The sequence below is a fragment of the Tauraco erythrolophus genome, chromosome 13, assembly GCF_009769465.1.
Source record: "Tauraco erythrolophus isolate bTauEry1 chromosome 13, bTauEry1.pri, whole genome shotgun sequence".
Classification (NCBI taxonomy): Eukaryota; Metazoa; Chordata; class Aves; order Musophagiformes; family Musophagidae; genus Tauraco; species Tauraco erythrolophus.
This window is the reverse complement of record NC_141477.1, coordinates 20039259-20055688: the sequence shown is the minus strand read 5'-3', so window position 1 is coordinate 20055688 and position 16430 is coordinate 20039259. Positions and strand designations below refer to the sequence as shown.

Genomic DNA, 16430 nt, shown 5'->3' with positions numbered 1-16430 from the left:
TTTCTATTCCAGAGATTGAAACAGACTATCTTAACTGAATAGCCTAACACATAAAATAAGGAAATTAGTATTTAAAACTCTGTTGGATCCAATTGAGAGCATTTGTAATTATTTGCTTTAAACAAATTCTATTTCTAAATTGTAGCAGTGACTTGATAAAATAGTCACAAAATAAACTAGAAAAGTGTCATAACGATGATGATCAAAGTCACGTTTGAAAGTTATAAAACAGAATAACATGGAAAATACTTGAATCAAGTTACAGAGAGGAGTGGAGAGGTGACAAGGATTTTAAGGCAACAAACTTAGTTATAATTTTTTAAAAAAAACTATGAGATGTAATGGTTACATGTACCCAACTTTAAATGGATAGGATAAGCATCGAAGCTCATTAAGCTGGCATGTCCAAACATAAAGAGCACCCAGCTGTAACTACAGTTTGGTCTTTGTGTACAGGTAAAAAATGTGAACTTACCTGGAAATCCAGGTATTCCATCCCGACCAGGTGGCCCAGGTGAACCCTGAGGTCCTGGGAGACCAGGGGGTCCTGGATATCCTGGGGTTCCTCTGTCACCTGGAGGACCAGGAACATCGAAGCCCGGAGGACCTGGATCTCCTTTCTCCCCTGGAATGCCCTGCAACCCTAGACAATGTTGTTAAGACACAACCTTTTAGCAAAAAGTAAGGCAAGGCTGAGATCTGTGTGTGTCTGGGTGTAGTACTGTAGGAAGAGCTGAGTTTAATCTGCAGCCCATTCCTAGCACTGATGAAAACTCTGCAATTCTTCTAAAGCCATTTAGTTTTAAATGGCTCCCAGGTGTTAAAAGGTTATATTCTCCTGAAGAGAAGCATTACTAAAATTTAACCAAGTTCTAGCAAATGCAACTCAAAAAAATCTCAAATGGAAAACAACAATTATCTTCAGCAACCCTTTAAGACTGATTAATAAAACAAAAAAAGTCAAGATTGATTAGACAGGTTTCTGTTTTATCATTAAGTATGGAGATTCTTACAAGTATATTTCCATTAATTATTCCATTTTACTATATTCTAAGGTAACATCAGCTGAATATTTTTGAAGGATAATAAAATTCTGCATTGCATTACATTTCCCTGAATGAAAAATATGAATTGTCAAAATCTGCTTAAGATTGTTTAAGGCTGATGATACTAAGCTCGAGGCACTGCTGAAGCAAGCAGACAGCTTGTTTGCATCCAGCACACTGTAACAGAGAAGATGCTCATTCTGGAAATATAGCTGACAAAAAAGGATTATTCTTAAACGTGAAGTTAAGAAAAAGCTTTGGTAAAGAAACCACAGTACCTGGGGAACCTGAGGTTCAAAAGCCAACGAGTTAGAGCTCATCAGGAAGTTGAGACAGGTAGCAGTAAGGAGTTGTAATAGTCGTTAAGTTAGGAAACAAAATAAAGCACATACAGATTAGAACAAAGGAAAAATCTACCCTAAAGTTACCGACCACAGACCTAAGTACAAAGAATGCGACACTGCTGCAGTTAAGAGAAACCAGACTGGTTTCCTCCAAGGAAGCTTAGAGGTCTTTTCTAAGTGCAGCCACCACTGTATGCAGAAACAAGAAACTCAGTGAGATATTTTCAAATATTGATGATACATTTTAAAAATAAAATTATTTTTCCCTCTCTTCTTGCCTAGTGTTCTCTTTGCAACCAGGGAACCAGCTTTCTCTGAACTGTTTCTTACACCAAACTGTCATTACCAGATAATAGGCTGGACACCCTCTGAACACTAGAGTACATCTTACCAATCAGCTTCTTGTTGATCTGCATCACATTCTGGTAAATCCCTTCAAAAAGGGATTTTCAAAAGATGCTGCTGCTTTGTAACACAAAAACCCTCTAAATACTTTTTTCCCCCATTCTCCTAATTCTGTTATGCAAATTTACATTGTTACACCTACAGAGATAGTATACTGCGTGTTACATGCCCTGGCATAGTCTACTGAGATTGTGACACCACCATGCCAAAACCTCATAAATCACAGGCAGTATTACTCAGTAACTTTGTGATGGCAACCGCTGCTCTCGATGGCAGGAACAAGTTTAAGAGTGATGTTATGATGTGTTAATTGTACGCTAAAAAGGCAGATCAAGTTTTCCTGACTGCATAGCCCATAGACTTCCATGTATTTAATGGAATTGTCCTCATTCACAGCAGCTTATCACTGCATTAAACTGTGGTGTCATGTGCCTGGAACCACTTACTTTGCAGAGAAAAAGTAGTATCAGGGGATGGATAGGGACTGCACGTGCTCTGTGTTTAAGGGGTCTCTATTAGCAAGCAGGGGAAAAAAAGAGAAAATAATATATAACCCATTAAGAGGACAAACTCTGTATCTAGAAGAGTAAGGATACTTTTTCAAATAGAAATTAATTCTAATTGAATTTCTGGTTCTCAAAAACGTAACCATATCATAATTAGAACAATATAGACAATATAATAAATTCTAAAGTAATTTGTTACATATTCAAAAAAAAAAGAAGAATGTTGATTTACTGTAAACTATTTGAAGACATGGTGGTGCAGAGAAACCAAATTCTAAATAGGGAAATCCTTACAAGAATTTTCCAAATTACCTGAAAAACAGAGCCGCAGAAATTTTACCCTAATGTTGCAGAAACAGAATCGAAACAGCCTAGTCCAACACACAAGGGATGGGAGGTAGGAATGTGAGGCATTCTGCACAAAACAGAGGAATAGCCATGCCAAGGGGAATAACAAGGACTTCTCCAGTGGGACCTTCAACCATGCACTGGATTTCAGAGCCATCATGCTGTTAGTAGCCACAATGATTAGTCAGTACAGACACGAAGAGTGAAAATACAAGCATTTCAAATCCACCAACTCTAGTAATAATTGTGTATTTGTCAAAACTGGTATTTTGCAGGATAAATCAGTGATCACATGAAATCAAATTCTGGCTAACACCAGAAGAGATGTTACAGGAAGACAAAAAACATGCATTGGATGAAACATTCAAACCCACACTAATACATTCCACCCCAAATACCCGCCTGTGCTGCCTTCTGTTTCAGTTCAGCCTCAAGTACGGTAGTTCAACGGTGGTTTTTCAGATCACAGGCCTTGGAGAAAAGCCAAGCAAAAACTGCTATGGCTTATTTTTTGTGGGTTTTTTGTTTTGTTTTGTTTTTTTTATAGGGCTGTGCTTTGTTTTGGGGGGACTAGCAGTTGCATCTAATCCATCTCCGTACTATGGGGTAGTTGGTTTGGTAATAGCATCGGTAGTAAGGTGTGGGTGGCTGTTGAGTTTGGGGTCTCCTGCGTGTCATTGGTACTGTTTATGGTTTATTTGGGGGGAATATTAGTGGGTTTTGTGTATTCTGTATCATTGGCAGCAGATCCTTATCCGGAGGCTTGGGGGATTGGCGTGTTGTAGGGTACAGTGTGGGGTTTCTTAGTTCTTCTTGTGGGGGGAGTTTCAGGACGGTACAGCAAGCACGGTAAGCCAGGCAGGACCCGCCTGCTGGCTCAGGGAACTGCTGTGCACATTGTCCAGACCCCTTCTCTCCCTAGCTCTTAATACTGGACACATTCAAGGCTTGCTGGTGCAGCGACCACACATTTCTTTTCCCACTGGGAAACTTGAAAAAAAACAATCCTTAAACACGACCCACACCTTATGTATGTGAGTAGGACTCAAACTCCTTGGGCCTACTTAAGTGCTTGCCTACCTTCAAGTTAAGCACTTTGCTGAGTCTCAGCTCACAGTTCATAAGAGATATGATAAACCAATCTGTCACACATGGTCTTACAGTTGGCCACGAATTTTTCAGCATGCATTGCGAACAATGCCAATCCCAGCGCTGGCACACAAACAAATCCGAAAAGTGTAGCTCACAAACATGCAATGTGGAGAGTCACACAGGCGTGGCAAGAACCAGATGAGTTTCAAAATGTTTCAGCAGCAGGCATGCTCAAGTCCACAGGGAATGTTCTCACTGTGGTGACTGCCACACGTTTGCAACATTAGGAGCTGGTGCACAGCAAGGCCGTTCACATAATGAAGGGCAAAAGGAATTTCCCTGAACAAACTTTGTGAACAGAATGATGTGCACACATGCACATGTACTCCTTGTGCAGAGATGGAACAAGTTCATGTCTCCATCAGTCACCAGTCATTTTAGACAAAAGACAGTCAAACTCCCTTCAGAGACATATTCCTAATTATCACCATTCTTAGATTCTACTTTGTCAATCTACTTTTAACCTATAAAGACCCGTAAAACTTGTTGGTTTTTCAGAAAAAAAGGGTGTGAGGGAATCAGGAACCCCAGAACTCAGAGGTTTCTGTAGGACGAATACTAAAGCTCTTTTCCAGGTGTGCTTACAATAAGAGAAATGTGTATGACCTCTTTTACTGAGAGGCTTCTGTTAAAACAGTATCGTGTCAGTACTTGGAGAACATTTTATCCTCTACAAAATAATGAACCATTTTGGAATACTAATGCTTTCTTCCTTTCCACATTAACTGAGTTAAATTCTGTTTCAGCTTCCATTTGGAAAAAAAATAAAATGAGCACAGTACAGGCACCTAAAGGCAGCCTTCCTCCTCTTCTGTATCCCCAAAACCTCTGCACTGACATTGTGCTCCCTTCTTTTACACCCTTGAGACCTCTCTAAGTTGTGCAAATGGCAGGGCTGAATGTAATTCCACTTCTGATTTCAGGAAAAAATATGATGTACCAAGTTTTGCCCGCTTGACTGGCAAGACAGCCAAGCTAATAGACGTGAAGTTGCTGTCTTTCCTTGCCTATCTGCTCAGTGGGACCCTCAGTGTCCTGTGTACCTGCTTGGTGTACGCCAGAAATAACCTAAAGGTACAATTCACGTGAGTTTTACCTGGGGGGCCAACAGGACCTGGAGGTCCTGGAGATCCAGGTGGACCTTGACCACCAATGCCAGGAATGCCTGGTGGGCCTGGGAGTCCTGGTGGTCCACTTGGTCCAGGGTCACCTAAAAGAAGACTCTTATTTAGTTAAATTGTGAACTCAATTCAGAGATACTTGCTTTCAGAAGCTGAATGCTTGCACATGGTACTTTAAATCTCGTCCTTGCATGCAAACAAATATGGATCCTACACAGGAAAGAACACACTTCAGAGGCTGTTTCTGAAAACGAGATATTTGTCCTCCCTCTGTGTGGAATGCACACAGTTTACATTTCTAGGCTACACAGAGACATGTTATTGTATGATAGTCCACACCAAACTCAACAGATGCTCTCCAGCAAACCAGGCGTGCCCTGCAGTTCTACACAGACAACGATTAACAGCAGGAATTCACCAATTGCTAACCCTCTGCATGTTGAAGCACAGTGCATCTAAATGACAACTATTCTATCGAAAACGTTTTATCCCTATGTTAACATGATTTATGTTTGGAATATAGACCTTCAGATACTGACCCACAGATTGGTATTTACTCCCTTGCTTGCTTGTTTTTTGAGAAGGTATCTCTGTTTTGGAAAAATGGACCCTGAAGTAATTGCTCTGAAGTCAGCACTGCTTGTATTTAACTGCTATATGTCTCCTAGCATGTCCACATTATTTAAAGTTCAGTAGGGAACAGAAAAGGGGAGACTTCTTCATACCTTTGGGTCCTGGAGTTCCATCAAAACCTGGCCGTCCTGGGAGACCAGGGTTTCCTGGGAAGCCAGTGTCACCTTTAGGTCCTTGAACTCCTTTTGTGCCTGGTGGTCCTGGGGGCCCAGGTGGTCCTGGAACTCCAAATCCACGATCCCCCTTTACCAAATTAATACATCTTTTTAAAAGGGAATTTATCTAAGTTTAGCCTCTCCTAAAAATGTTAAAGTAGCAAACAAAATACGCCCACCATCTTAGAGTTCAATTTCTTTTTTCCTACCCTCACTCAAACCTCAAGTAGAAAACGTGACTTGCCTGCCATCAAAAGCTGACAAGAGGTGAAAATCCTCCCCACCAACTTCCCACTGACGCAGAAGAAACTCTAAGAAAGTGAAGTTTTATATTAAAAAAGCAAACACAGACCTTCTGTCCTGGGAAACCAGGTGGTCCAGGAGGTCCATCTAGACCAGGGCGACCTGGAGTTCCTGGAGCTCCGGGGGGGCCTGGAGTCCCTGGGAAACCTACAGATGACACAGAAGTTAGGGCAGCAGAGCGGAGGACACCAGAGAGCATTAGAACGACTCTTCCAGAAATGCTTAGGGCCCATGGAAAGTAATCTCTGAAAAGAGGTTCTGTCCCAGCTCAAGCATACTTGAGGGGTACCTGTTTGGCTAAGACAACGTTTGAGTATACGGTCTTTGCCACAGAGGATCTTTGGCACTCCTCTCCGAGGAGGGCACTCCCCATGCTGTGTGCTCTGACAAAAATTACAAACAGTTTGCATCAGAAACATTAACATCTGAAGGCAGCATTTGGAGATCATTTATTGATTCAAGCTCAAACATTCCTAATTTCCCCAAGTTTTGCGCATTTGCTTTTGTGTCCTTGGTTTACGGAAAAACATAAGCTACCATGAAGGAGCAGTACAGCGAACAGGGGAATAAAAGCTCAGCAGGTTTTTCCCCCGATACTTCTGAAACTATTATAAAGATGCATAAATTCAAGACAAACATTTTTCAAAGGATTCTAGAGACATAAATCAACTCACTAGGAAAATGTGAAGGGACACAACCCTCTATGTCCCCTCTTCCAGCCAGTACAATCCAGTAACATGGCTGTAAACATACCTTTTGGGCCTGGTGGACCTGGTAGTCCAATGCCAGGAATACCTGGCTCTCCCTTTGCACCTGGGATGCCTGATAAGCCACGTTGACCTGGCTGACCAGGATCTCCTGTAGAAAGAGGAAAATCAACATGGTTATCAAGAATCAGTCAGAATAAAATGATCTTGGAATTCCCTGCATATCTAGTTGCTGCTTTACCTGGAAGACCTGGATCACCATTTCTTCCTGGAGGACCAGGTGGGCCAGGAACTCCTGGCTCTGTAATAGTCTGGCCAGGGTCACCTTTTGGACCTAAAACCAAAAAGAAGAAATATGTATCACGCAGTAGGAGTTTCTTTTCTGTTTTTCTTTGAGCAGAAAAAAGATGCTAGTCGCATCCCAAGCTTACAAAGAACTTAAACACCAGCAACACTTTACCCCATAGCCTATCCCCCCTTGAGCCCCACATAGCACTTCTAGGCTTAGCAGCATTTTTTTAATGTTAAAGACAGTTTTCTTGAAAAGTTATCTTTTTAGCTTCCTCCCAGGTACCATCATGTGAACAGTATTTTCCACAGCTGACACCAGCACAACCTGATCAGAATCTGTGTAGTTGACAAGAAAGTAACAAAAGCAAACTTGTTCAAAGCAAACTCTTGTTTTCAAAAACCGTTGTAGTTGCAGTATTGTTAAGCACGAGCCAGATGGTAGTTACAATGCATTTCCACTATAGTCAGTTGAGAAGGAGAAGCTTCTTTAGAGGTCAGAGCAGAAGGGTGAGTCACGTGCCTACAGTAACGTAGCACCAATTCTGCTCACTTTGCAACTCTGTGATGACCTTCAGGAAGGGAGCTTATGAATACGAGGTCTTACAACCAACGCCTTTGGGAAAAGCTTCTAAGCAGCATTATGTTCTGAGAACTATCCGGAGCAAAGGGATGAAACTTGATTTTACTGCTTTTGTTCAATAGCACACAGAGACCAACTTACCAGGAACTCCAGGAGGCCCTGGGCGGCCAGATACACCTTGGACGCCCTTTTCACCAGGTGAACCTTGTGGACCAAACCCAGGAGGTCCAGGAAGTCCTTTGTCTCCAGGAAGTCCTGGTATTCCTGGATCACCTGGAATACCCATTTCTCCTTTGAATGCAACACTGCCCTGAAAAAAAGGAAGAGCAGGATGGGAAAGAGGAACACATATTTAGTAGCAATGGAGTAAAGTCTTTCATTGCTTCTGTTTTAAAAACTTTGGCTGTTTCCATCCTTCTAGCTCTCAAGGCTATTAGCTGCATACATCTTACTAACATGGCAGAGATAAGGTCTAAACCTAGTTACTTAATTCTTCACACTGCACTGCTGAAATGTAGACAATGGCAGAAGAGACCACCTGACACTACCCAAGGAAAGTCTCAGCTTATTTTCAGAGGCACTGACAGATTCAGGGAGTACGTCTGTAGGTTATCCGTAGATAGGCATCTACCGAGGAGAATTACTGCATCAGTCACATTCAGAAAAAAAGAGCATTTGCCAGTTCTCTTATCTGCACTATGTCAAATGCACCTAGGACTTCCCAAAACATCTGTTCAATCAAAGAGAGCATAAAATGGAACTCACAGGTTCTCCCTTAGGGCCAGGTAGACCTGGCAGTCCATCTCGTCCAGGAGTGCCATCTATGCCAGGAAGACCTGGAGGTCCTGGGAAGCCAGGGTCTCCTTTGTCACCTTTCATTCTTGGAGATGTCAGGACATCCCCTGGGTCTCCTTTAGGACCAGGTCTCCCAGGAGCACCTGGGGACCCTGGGAATCCCTGGGAGGGGCGTGGGGAAGAAAAAAAAAAAAAGAAAAAAAAAGGCATTTTAGTTCTTCTTTCACTCCCTCTCTGAGTTTGGCACAATATAAGAATTATGCATTCAAGCTAGTTATGGGCAAAAAAATAAGTATTAGACAAGAATTCGTATCTACTGTGCACAGATCTACCAAACATGCAAGACATATGAGACACTGTTTTCCCACCAGATCATAACACCACCACTTACTGGTGGCCCTACAAGGCCAGTTAATCCAGGAAGCCCCTTTTCACCTTTTGGTCCAGGAAAACCAGGAGAACCTGAGTAATGCAGAAAAATGTAAAAGAAAAACATAAAACAGTAGAAGCTTCAAATATCAAGCATGCTGTTTGCCTAAGATAATAGCTAAGTTGTTTTAAAACCAGGCAAGGTATAGTCTGGTTTTTTTGGAGAGCTTGATTTTATTTGAGCAGAACAAAATTTGTAACTCTACATTGAATCAGTAGTGTAAAAAAAGTCACACTTTTAAACAGCTCCAGTTCCTCTATCATTTCAAGAAAAGCAAGTAGTAGATGCTAATTCCTCTCTTTCAGTTAGATCTATAGCAGACCATAAATCTTCAATAAGCAGAATACTTGCAAGACTGTCTTTGATCAGAGAATTTTTTTTTGAAAGACTAGATTTCCAGAGAAATGAGTGATTGTTTTACATGTATCCAGCCTGTTTCTTCTAACATTCCCCAGCTGTGTAAAACAGGACATACACCAACTACATACTGGAACTGGCAACTGTGCATCTGAATTTGTATACAATACACAGATATATCAATAGCATTATACACAGATACTTAGATACAAAACTGACTTTATAGAATATATTGAGCAAAATATATAGCCTTACCTGGACTACCTGGAGGTCCTGGTGGTCCTCTCTCCCCAGGAGGCCCAATTATTCCAGTTCCTATGCAATTGAAGCATGTGTCTCCCTGATCACCTAAAGAGATTTGCATTGAAAAAGCATACTTGAGTATCAGATCTTAGAAAATACCAAAAGAATTCAGTACAAAAGCAATCGTTTTCTTGCTACTGATCTATAACACCAAGCCCCAAATGACTATTTTCTGTAATTCTATGATTGCTTAAATATTAGAAACCTTACTCCATGAAGGCTGGACTGAAGCTTTCTGGTTGCTAGGAAGTCAGACAACCAATATCAGATATGACTAGAAATTATTCAGGATATGCAAAATAAATTACAACAACAACAAAAAAATGCTTTCTATAATGAAAAGTAAAACTGTGGACTTTTTTTCTCAACAAAAGAGTCTTCTTCTAAAGTAGGTACTTGACACTTCAACCTACAACTCTGAAACACATATATCAAAATCCCAAATGTTAATTAAACTCCAAGAGTGCAAAACAAGTATTGGAGTATTTCATCAATCTGACAACAGGCTAAACTTATTTCACTTAAAAATGAAAAAGAAAAGAGAATAGTTTACAGAAGTTTAGGAATTTCCTTCACATACAGACTTTTCTGACATTTGTCAATGTAGTATTTAAGTACTTCATGTAGGTTAATTAATTAATTCTTACAATCTCCATGAGAAAAAAGACTTCTGTTCGAAAGGAGTACAAAATAAAATGAGATGCCCAGAGTCATCTAGGATGTCTGTGGTTGAGCTAGGAAAAGATCCTCACTTACCCATATCAGCATCCTCATTGCAAGGTTGTCTTTTTGGAAACAAGGATACACATTAAAGATGTCTTTCTTTTGCTTACCAAATAAACAAACTCATTGTAGATTGATCAACTCAAATTAGGAATCTCACATTTATAATTGCAACACTGCTTTCCATAAAAAAATGTCAAATTTATTCACGAAAGAAGTATAAAACTTTTTCACATAGAGCTGGTGACTGCTGTTACAAAGCACTTTGATTCTATCTACCTGAGAGGTACTCAGAAACCAGAAGTTCCATTTTACTTTAATCATGAGCCATGCTAGGCTCTGGCATTGGTTGTACCCTCAGTCACTTTGAGATTCCTGTGTTTTAACACTAGCTGAGGGACTATCCTATGCCCAAATAAAACATCTATCTTATTCCAAAACAGAAAATATCTGCACTCAACCTTACTGAAAAGAGATGCTGTTTATCCTTACTTAATACAGGCTTTACTGTGTTTGACAAGCTTTAAGAAAAAGAGAAAAAACAAGATAGCCATGACACTGCACCTTTTTGGCCTCGCTCCCCCATAAAGCCTTGTTGTCCTGGAATTCCTGGAGGACCTGGCGGCCCCTGCTCACATAACCCTTCACCTAAGGAGAATCAGGAGAAGTTTAATGATTAAGCATTGATTAGATCATATCATGAAAGCTAAATTTACTCAAGACAGTGCCATAGTGGTTACCTCTTGCTTCATGCACAAATTTTAATGTAAACAGGATATAACATAAATTGGAAAAATACTTAATTTCGTATATCTGCACCAAATCTGCTTGGCCCTAGAAGACTGTCATTATTGTGTGAGTTAGCACAAAGGTCCCTCAAATCTGACAAGATTTCTTCTCCTCCAGTCTAGCTGAATCTCACAGATAAGCCATAGCAGACCTCACTGGAGGTAGAAAGAGGCATGATAAAGCCAGACTGCAATTAACAGTATTGAATTCCCAAATTATGTAATTGTCCTTAAGGCTAAAGTTCTCCTACAAATATCCTGATTTAGAATGGCAATGACTTGGGGAATGTATATAAATAGCTTGCAATCTGTCCAGTTTCTTCTGCTTGCTGTCTATGTAGTCATCACTTACCAGGAGGAACAGATGGTGCAGGTGGCCCTGGGGGACCTGGCGGTCCTGGAGGTCCTCGTGGTCCATCAAGTCCTGGTTGCCCAGGAATAGAAACACCAGGTAAACCTGGATCTCCCTTCTGTCCTCTCTCACCAGGTAAGCCAGGTGGGCCAGGAGGTCCAACAGTAGTGATCCCTAAGATGGGAAGAACTTAGTTTCTTGATAGCTCAAAGGTTTAAATTACTTTTTTGCAAGGTTGACAATGATATACGATGAATAATGTGCTACAGGTAAGACTATGTCTTTCCACGTAAGTACTCCATAACATTTCTCTTACGAAATCAAACTACACGATATGCAGTGTTTGACATATGCACATTTTGCATTTTCAGAGATTTTTGTTTGAAGAACTAATCTGAGACTCACCAACTAAGTTTATGGAGGAAAAAAAATAAAACAGGACTAATGAAAAGAAGTACTGACAGAAAGAAGAGCATTTACAAACTGTAACATTAGAACCATAATGCTCTGCTCTGTGCATGTATAAGGCAAATTCAGGTGTCTACTCCCACTGCGGACTCAGATCATCCCCTCCGTCGGTACTGGCCAATGTACAGCAGAAATTAGGTTTGATGGCCAGGTACCAGACTTCTGGTACGCAGCACTTTCTATGTGTATGGATAACGTACGTTATAGGTAAGTGATAGGAGATAAATTACCCCTAAGACCATTAAGCTAGTATTTGTTTGACAGCCTTGACTATTAGCATGCTCTGTTCACCATAGGAGGGGTAATGAATGTTCAGAATTCCTCATGTTATCCCTATAAGCTAAGGACCATCCTTCAAGCTCTAAGGTAGCCCTAAATAATTCTGCCTTCACTTTCTGCTCAGTCCATCTGTCAAGAGGAGTGAAAAGACTGTGAAGCTAAATATCCATTCAGAGATTTGAGCATACAACTTATTTTAATGCTTGCATTCTTACCTGGAGAACCTGGCAAGCCCGGTGGGCCCGGCCTACCAGAGAATCCACGGTCCCCTTTGGCTCCTGGAAGTCCTGGCAATCCTTTGCTACCTTTTGGTCCTACTGTTGCATCAATGCCTGGTCTTGAAATGACCTGTAAATGTTTCATGTTCGTGTGAAACAACTTGCCAAGAAAAGAGTCACTGGAAAGGCAAAGAGATGTGAGGGAGGAAAAGTTCAACATACTTTGAATCTTATACCAATGACAGGATGCTTTTCTCGCTCCACTGAATTACCAGGTAAAATTCCAGTAAAAAGCACTCCCCAATAGAAGCACTTTTACTGCTAAGTTAACATGATTAGAACAGGCTTCAGTGAAGCTGACTCAGTTTCTGCTGGTCTGAGGTTATAGTCCAGCCTTGTGTTTGTAACCTAGCAAATCCTAGAGCACAGAAACTATCTTGAAAGAAGGAAACAATCGTTTCTGTTATTGAATATATGAAATCTTTACTGGTTCTGTTATTGTTGTACTCAGAGATGAGACTCAGTCACCCAAGAACTATGATGAGACAACACTGTCAACCAAACACAGAAAGAAAAGAAAGGATCAGCAACTTACAATTCCAGGAGGACCAGGGGGACCCATGTCACCTTTTTCACCCTACCAAGAAAATTAAGAGCATTTTTTAGACTCTGCATTAGCACACAAGACAGTAACTGTAAATATTTCTCAACACTGTAACAGCACAGGCAATGCAATTACTACTCAGGCAGAACTGAACTCAGCGATGGCAGCTTTTCAAGCTACTATAGTGATAATGACAAAAAAATTGGCATACCTTTTCACCCTCTCTTCCTGGAGCACCATTTATTCCAGGTCCACCAGGTAAACCCTTCAAGAAAAGGGAAAGAATCTCACTCAGATCTTCTCCATATCAGAAGAAAAGCTTATACGGAATCTGCTTAGGTTAGAAATGCGCGAGTTACTCACATCCCTACCAGGCTGACCAGGTTCTCCATCTTTGCCAGGCTTTCCCTTCAAAGACACAAAAAAGCATTGAAATAAAATGCTTTAGCCATGAAGAATTCTTATGGAAATCGTGTTACTTATTTCCCATTTTTCAATAACTCGAACTTTCACTAGAACACAGTCCTTGTGACAAATACACCAAAGAGATCAACCAAGTATAATCAATGGGGTTATCTAAACTGAGGTTTTCATTTTGACAACCAGAGCACAAAAACATGACAACTCTCAAAGAAATGTAAGAATACAGCACAAAACGATCTCCAATTAACTATTGCTGATTTTAACTATTGCTGTGTTTAATAACACCCTTTATTTTAACATTAGAGAAATCCTTTATTTGGAAAACAGATCCTAACTCCCTAAAAACTAGAACATCATATTTAATCAGGAAATCAGTATGACGTGACTGGTGAAACTAAATACAAACATGTCTGTGTTTGAATTTTAACTCTCCTTTAAACTAAATAAATTTTCTGAAGAATAGCATCAACAAAAACATAAGTGCAATTCTGCCCAAAGAAGTGGCTTCTAAAAACCATTTATTCTTGCTGAACAGATTTGTCATTGCTGCAATAAAAGTAGTGCAAGCTCTGCTTTATTCCAGAGCATTCACTGGGCAAAACAAAGAGAACTATTTTTGGCATTATAGATGCAGTATCTATGGGGGACACCTGCTGGAACGTAACTAGAAGAGATGATTAAGTTTCACCACAGTGTCAAGATCAACTCTTAATCATCGAGAAGCTGATAAGACCTGACAGATACAGTGTACTACAGTATAAGGTGATTAATGAGTTCTTTATTGTTAGTGATGAGTTCCGATTCTCAAAAATGAAGTTTTAAGATTTCCTGTGAATTTGCAAAACTACCTGTTTGATTCCATATAGTGACATTTTTATGAGTATATCTGAAATGAGTTTGAGCCACACAGAATCATATGGAGTCCTAAAAGGCAGCTTTAGAGTAACTTAATAGCAAAACTGCACCTTAAGCGTGCAACATGCCCAAATTCAGAGTAATAAAATCAAACAAAAATGTTGCTAAACAAGGTTTTGGCAAAAGGCATCTGCCATATCATCTCTGGACTTTTATCCTTTCAGATCTTCGTGAATTTATGTGGTTCCATTCACTTTTGCAGAGAGAAGCAACTTGAAAATACGATTCAAAAAATACTCAAAATATAATGAGAATTTTGGCTTTTGGAAATCTGCCTCATTTCTTATATTCCTTAAGTTAATCAAAGCCATCCTATAAATTTCAGCAACTAAGAAGGATTTTATCTAGAATACCAAACATTTGTTTCCATCATATTTATTTCCTCTGGAAACTGGAAAACCTATTACCAAGATGTTTCTAAACAGTGTTTATGTATTGTCCAATTCATGTGAGCAAGCTCGTGTCTTGGTTTTCAAAGGGGTCCATTATGTTGATGAAACTATGGGTTCAGTAGCTGTGGAAGTGAAAATACAGAATGCTTTGAGCTGGTAGTATCTTTTCTATTCTTCGCTGGTCCAGTCCATGTTATTTTCGTTCTATTCCTTAACTCTTCTATGATCTTCCTCAGCTTTTCTGAGCTGTGGTATCAAGGATGGATTTGAGCCTAAACAGGAACAAAAGTACTCGTACTATCCTCAGGTGCAGCTATCCTGACTTGTCTTCTCCACAGACAGAATATAAGCTGAAGTAGTCTCTTGGGAAGTGACAAATGGACTTCTGGTCTTAATGGTTCAGACTTGGTTTTGTGACTCATTTCACAAGTCAACCCACTGAGAACAAGTTTACACAGACCAGCTTAGTCAAGCAGTCCAAGGACTTTGAAGAAGGTTTCCACAAGTAACCAGATAACATCATTCGAATTAGTTTCTCCTGCTCCCAAAACCAAGATCTACATGTAGATAATTCTATCAGAAAGCAGTGAGAGATCCATAGCTAGAAGCACTTTCACAAACCAGACGTGTCATCTACTAGTTTGCCAGGTTATGGAAAACAAAAAGAAGTCTCTTACCCAGAGGCTGATGGCCCCACCTGAATTCAATATTTGCTTAATTCTCAAAGATAACACTGATTGGAAAGATAAATGTTTGGTTAAACAGACTACTTACTCTTTTGCCTGGTTCTCCTTGCTCACCTTTTTCACCTTTTACACCACCGGGAAGACCCTGGACACATAAACATCATCTTAAACCGAGCCACTGAGTAGAATGAATTTACAGTTCTGATACGTGTGCAACAAAAAAGAACTAAAAGAGGACTACTCACAGGAGGGCCTTGTGGCCCAGGAAGTCCTGGTGGACCTGGATCACCTGGAATACCCTGTCAAGCATGGGCAAAGAAAAAGAGGATTAAAGCCTCAATCACTCCCTAGTAGCTCAGCTGATTTTTTTTTTTTTTAAAAAAAGGATCTTTTTTTGCTCTCACTTAGATTCTGAAGTACTATGAACAGTAAAGGATCATATTTATTATTTCTTTGTGTGGAACTTCAAGTACATCTATAAATTTTATTAACTGCTCATCCTATTTATCTAGATGATTCACTTCACCAAGACACAACTGCCTCCTGCATGCACTGCAGCAGCTGGTTTGGTGGCCTGCAGCTGCTATACAATAATAAAAAGAAGGAAAGAAAAAATGAATAAATGCCAGATCCTGCTGAAATTACAGGAGCAACAATCATTAGGATGACCGGCAATTGTTGGAGTTGTGAGGCCGGAAGGATCAAAACTGCGTTTTTCAGAAAAGTATCACAGGATCACTGTGTTAGAAAATCAGGGTTTCTATTTTGTCTTGTTACACCTCTGTACAAGTTCTTCAATTTCTTCACCATTAACCTAAAGAAAAGTTACCAGTATTTAATCCATAAAAGGTTTCTGTGCAGAGTTTCTGTTGCTTTCTTAGAGGCATCCCAGACTTTTACAAGCCCATCTATACACTTAATTTTTCAGTGAGAGATCACAGGTGGAGTTATGCACCAGAACTTCATGTCTACTTCACAAAAAAATAAGTGCAATGTTGAAATTTTTTACTGATTAGGTACTACCAAGCATAACCTTTGTTGAAATACAAATAAATTCTTAAACTTTGAAATCATTGTTAATTTTGGTCAAAGGCAATGCACTCAGA

The 16430-nt window shown here is 40.1% G+C and overlaps 1 protein-coding gene across 1 annotated transcript in view; it reads right to left on the bottom strand.

Moving 5' to 3' along the window:
* Positions 1–16430, bottom strand: part of COL4A5 (collagen type IV alpha 5 chain) — an 82098-nt gene that overhangs the window by 21972 nt on the left and 43696 nt on the right. The window contains exons 14-31 of the mRNA XM_086619853.1: positions 15570–15623; positions 15413–15469; positions 13272–13316; positions 13120–13173; positions 12900–12941; positions 12302–12434; positions 11340–11513; positions 10764–10847; positions 9429–9521; positions 8778–8848; positions 8357–8548; positions 7733–7901; positions 6962–7054; positions 6767–6871; positions 6063–6160; positions 5648–5798; positions 4898–5011; positions 476–643 (exon numbers count right to left, since the gene is read on the bottom strand). Coding sequence (XP_086475979.1) covers positions 476–643; positions 4898–5011; positions 5648–5798; positions 6063–6160; positions 6767–6871; positions 6962–7054; positions 7733–7901; positions 8357–8548; positions 8778–8848; positions 9429–9521; positions 10764–10847; positions 11340–11513; positions 12302–12434; positions 12900–12941; positions 13120–13173; positions 13272–13316; positions 15413–15469; positions 15570–15623 — 1897 coding nt within the window. The remainder of the gene's footprint in view (positions 1–475; positions 644–4897; positions 5012–5647; positions 5799–6062; positions 6161–6766; positions 6872–6961; positions 7055–7732; positions 7902–8356; positions 8549–8777; positions 8849–9428; positions 9522–10763; positions 10848–11339; positions 11514–12301; positions 12435–12899; positions 12942–13119; positions 13174–13271; positions 13317–15412; positions 15470–15569; positions 15624–16430) is intronic.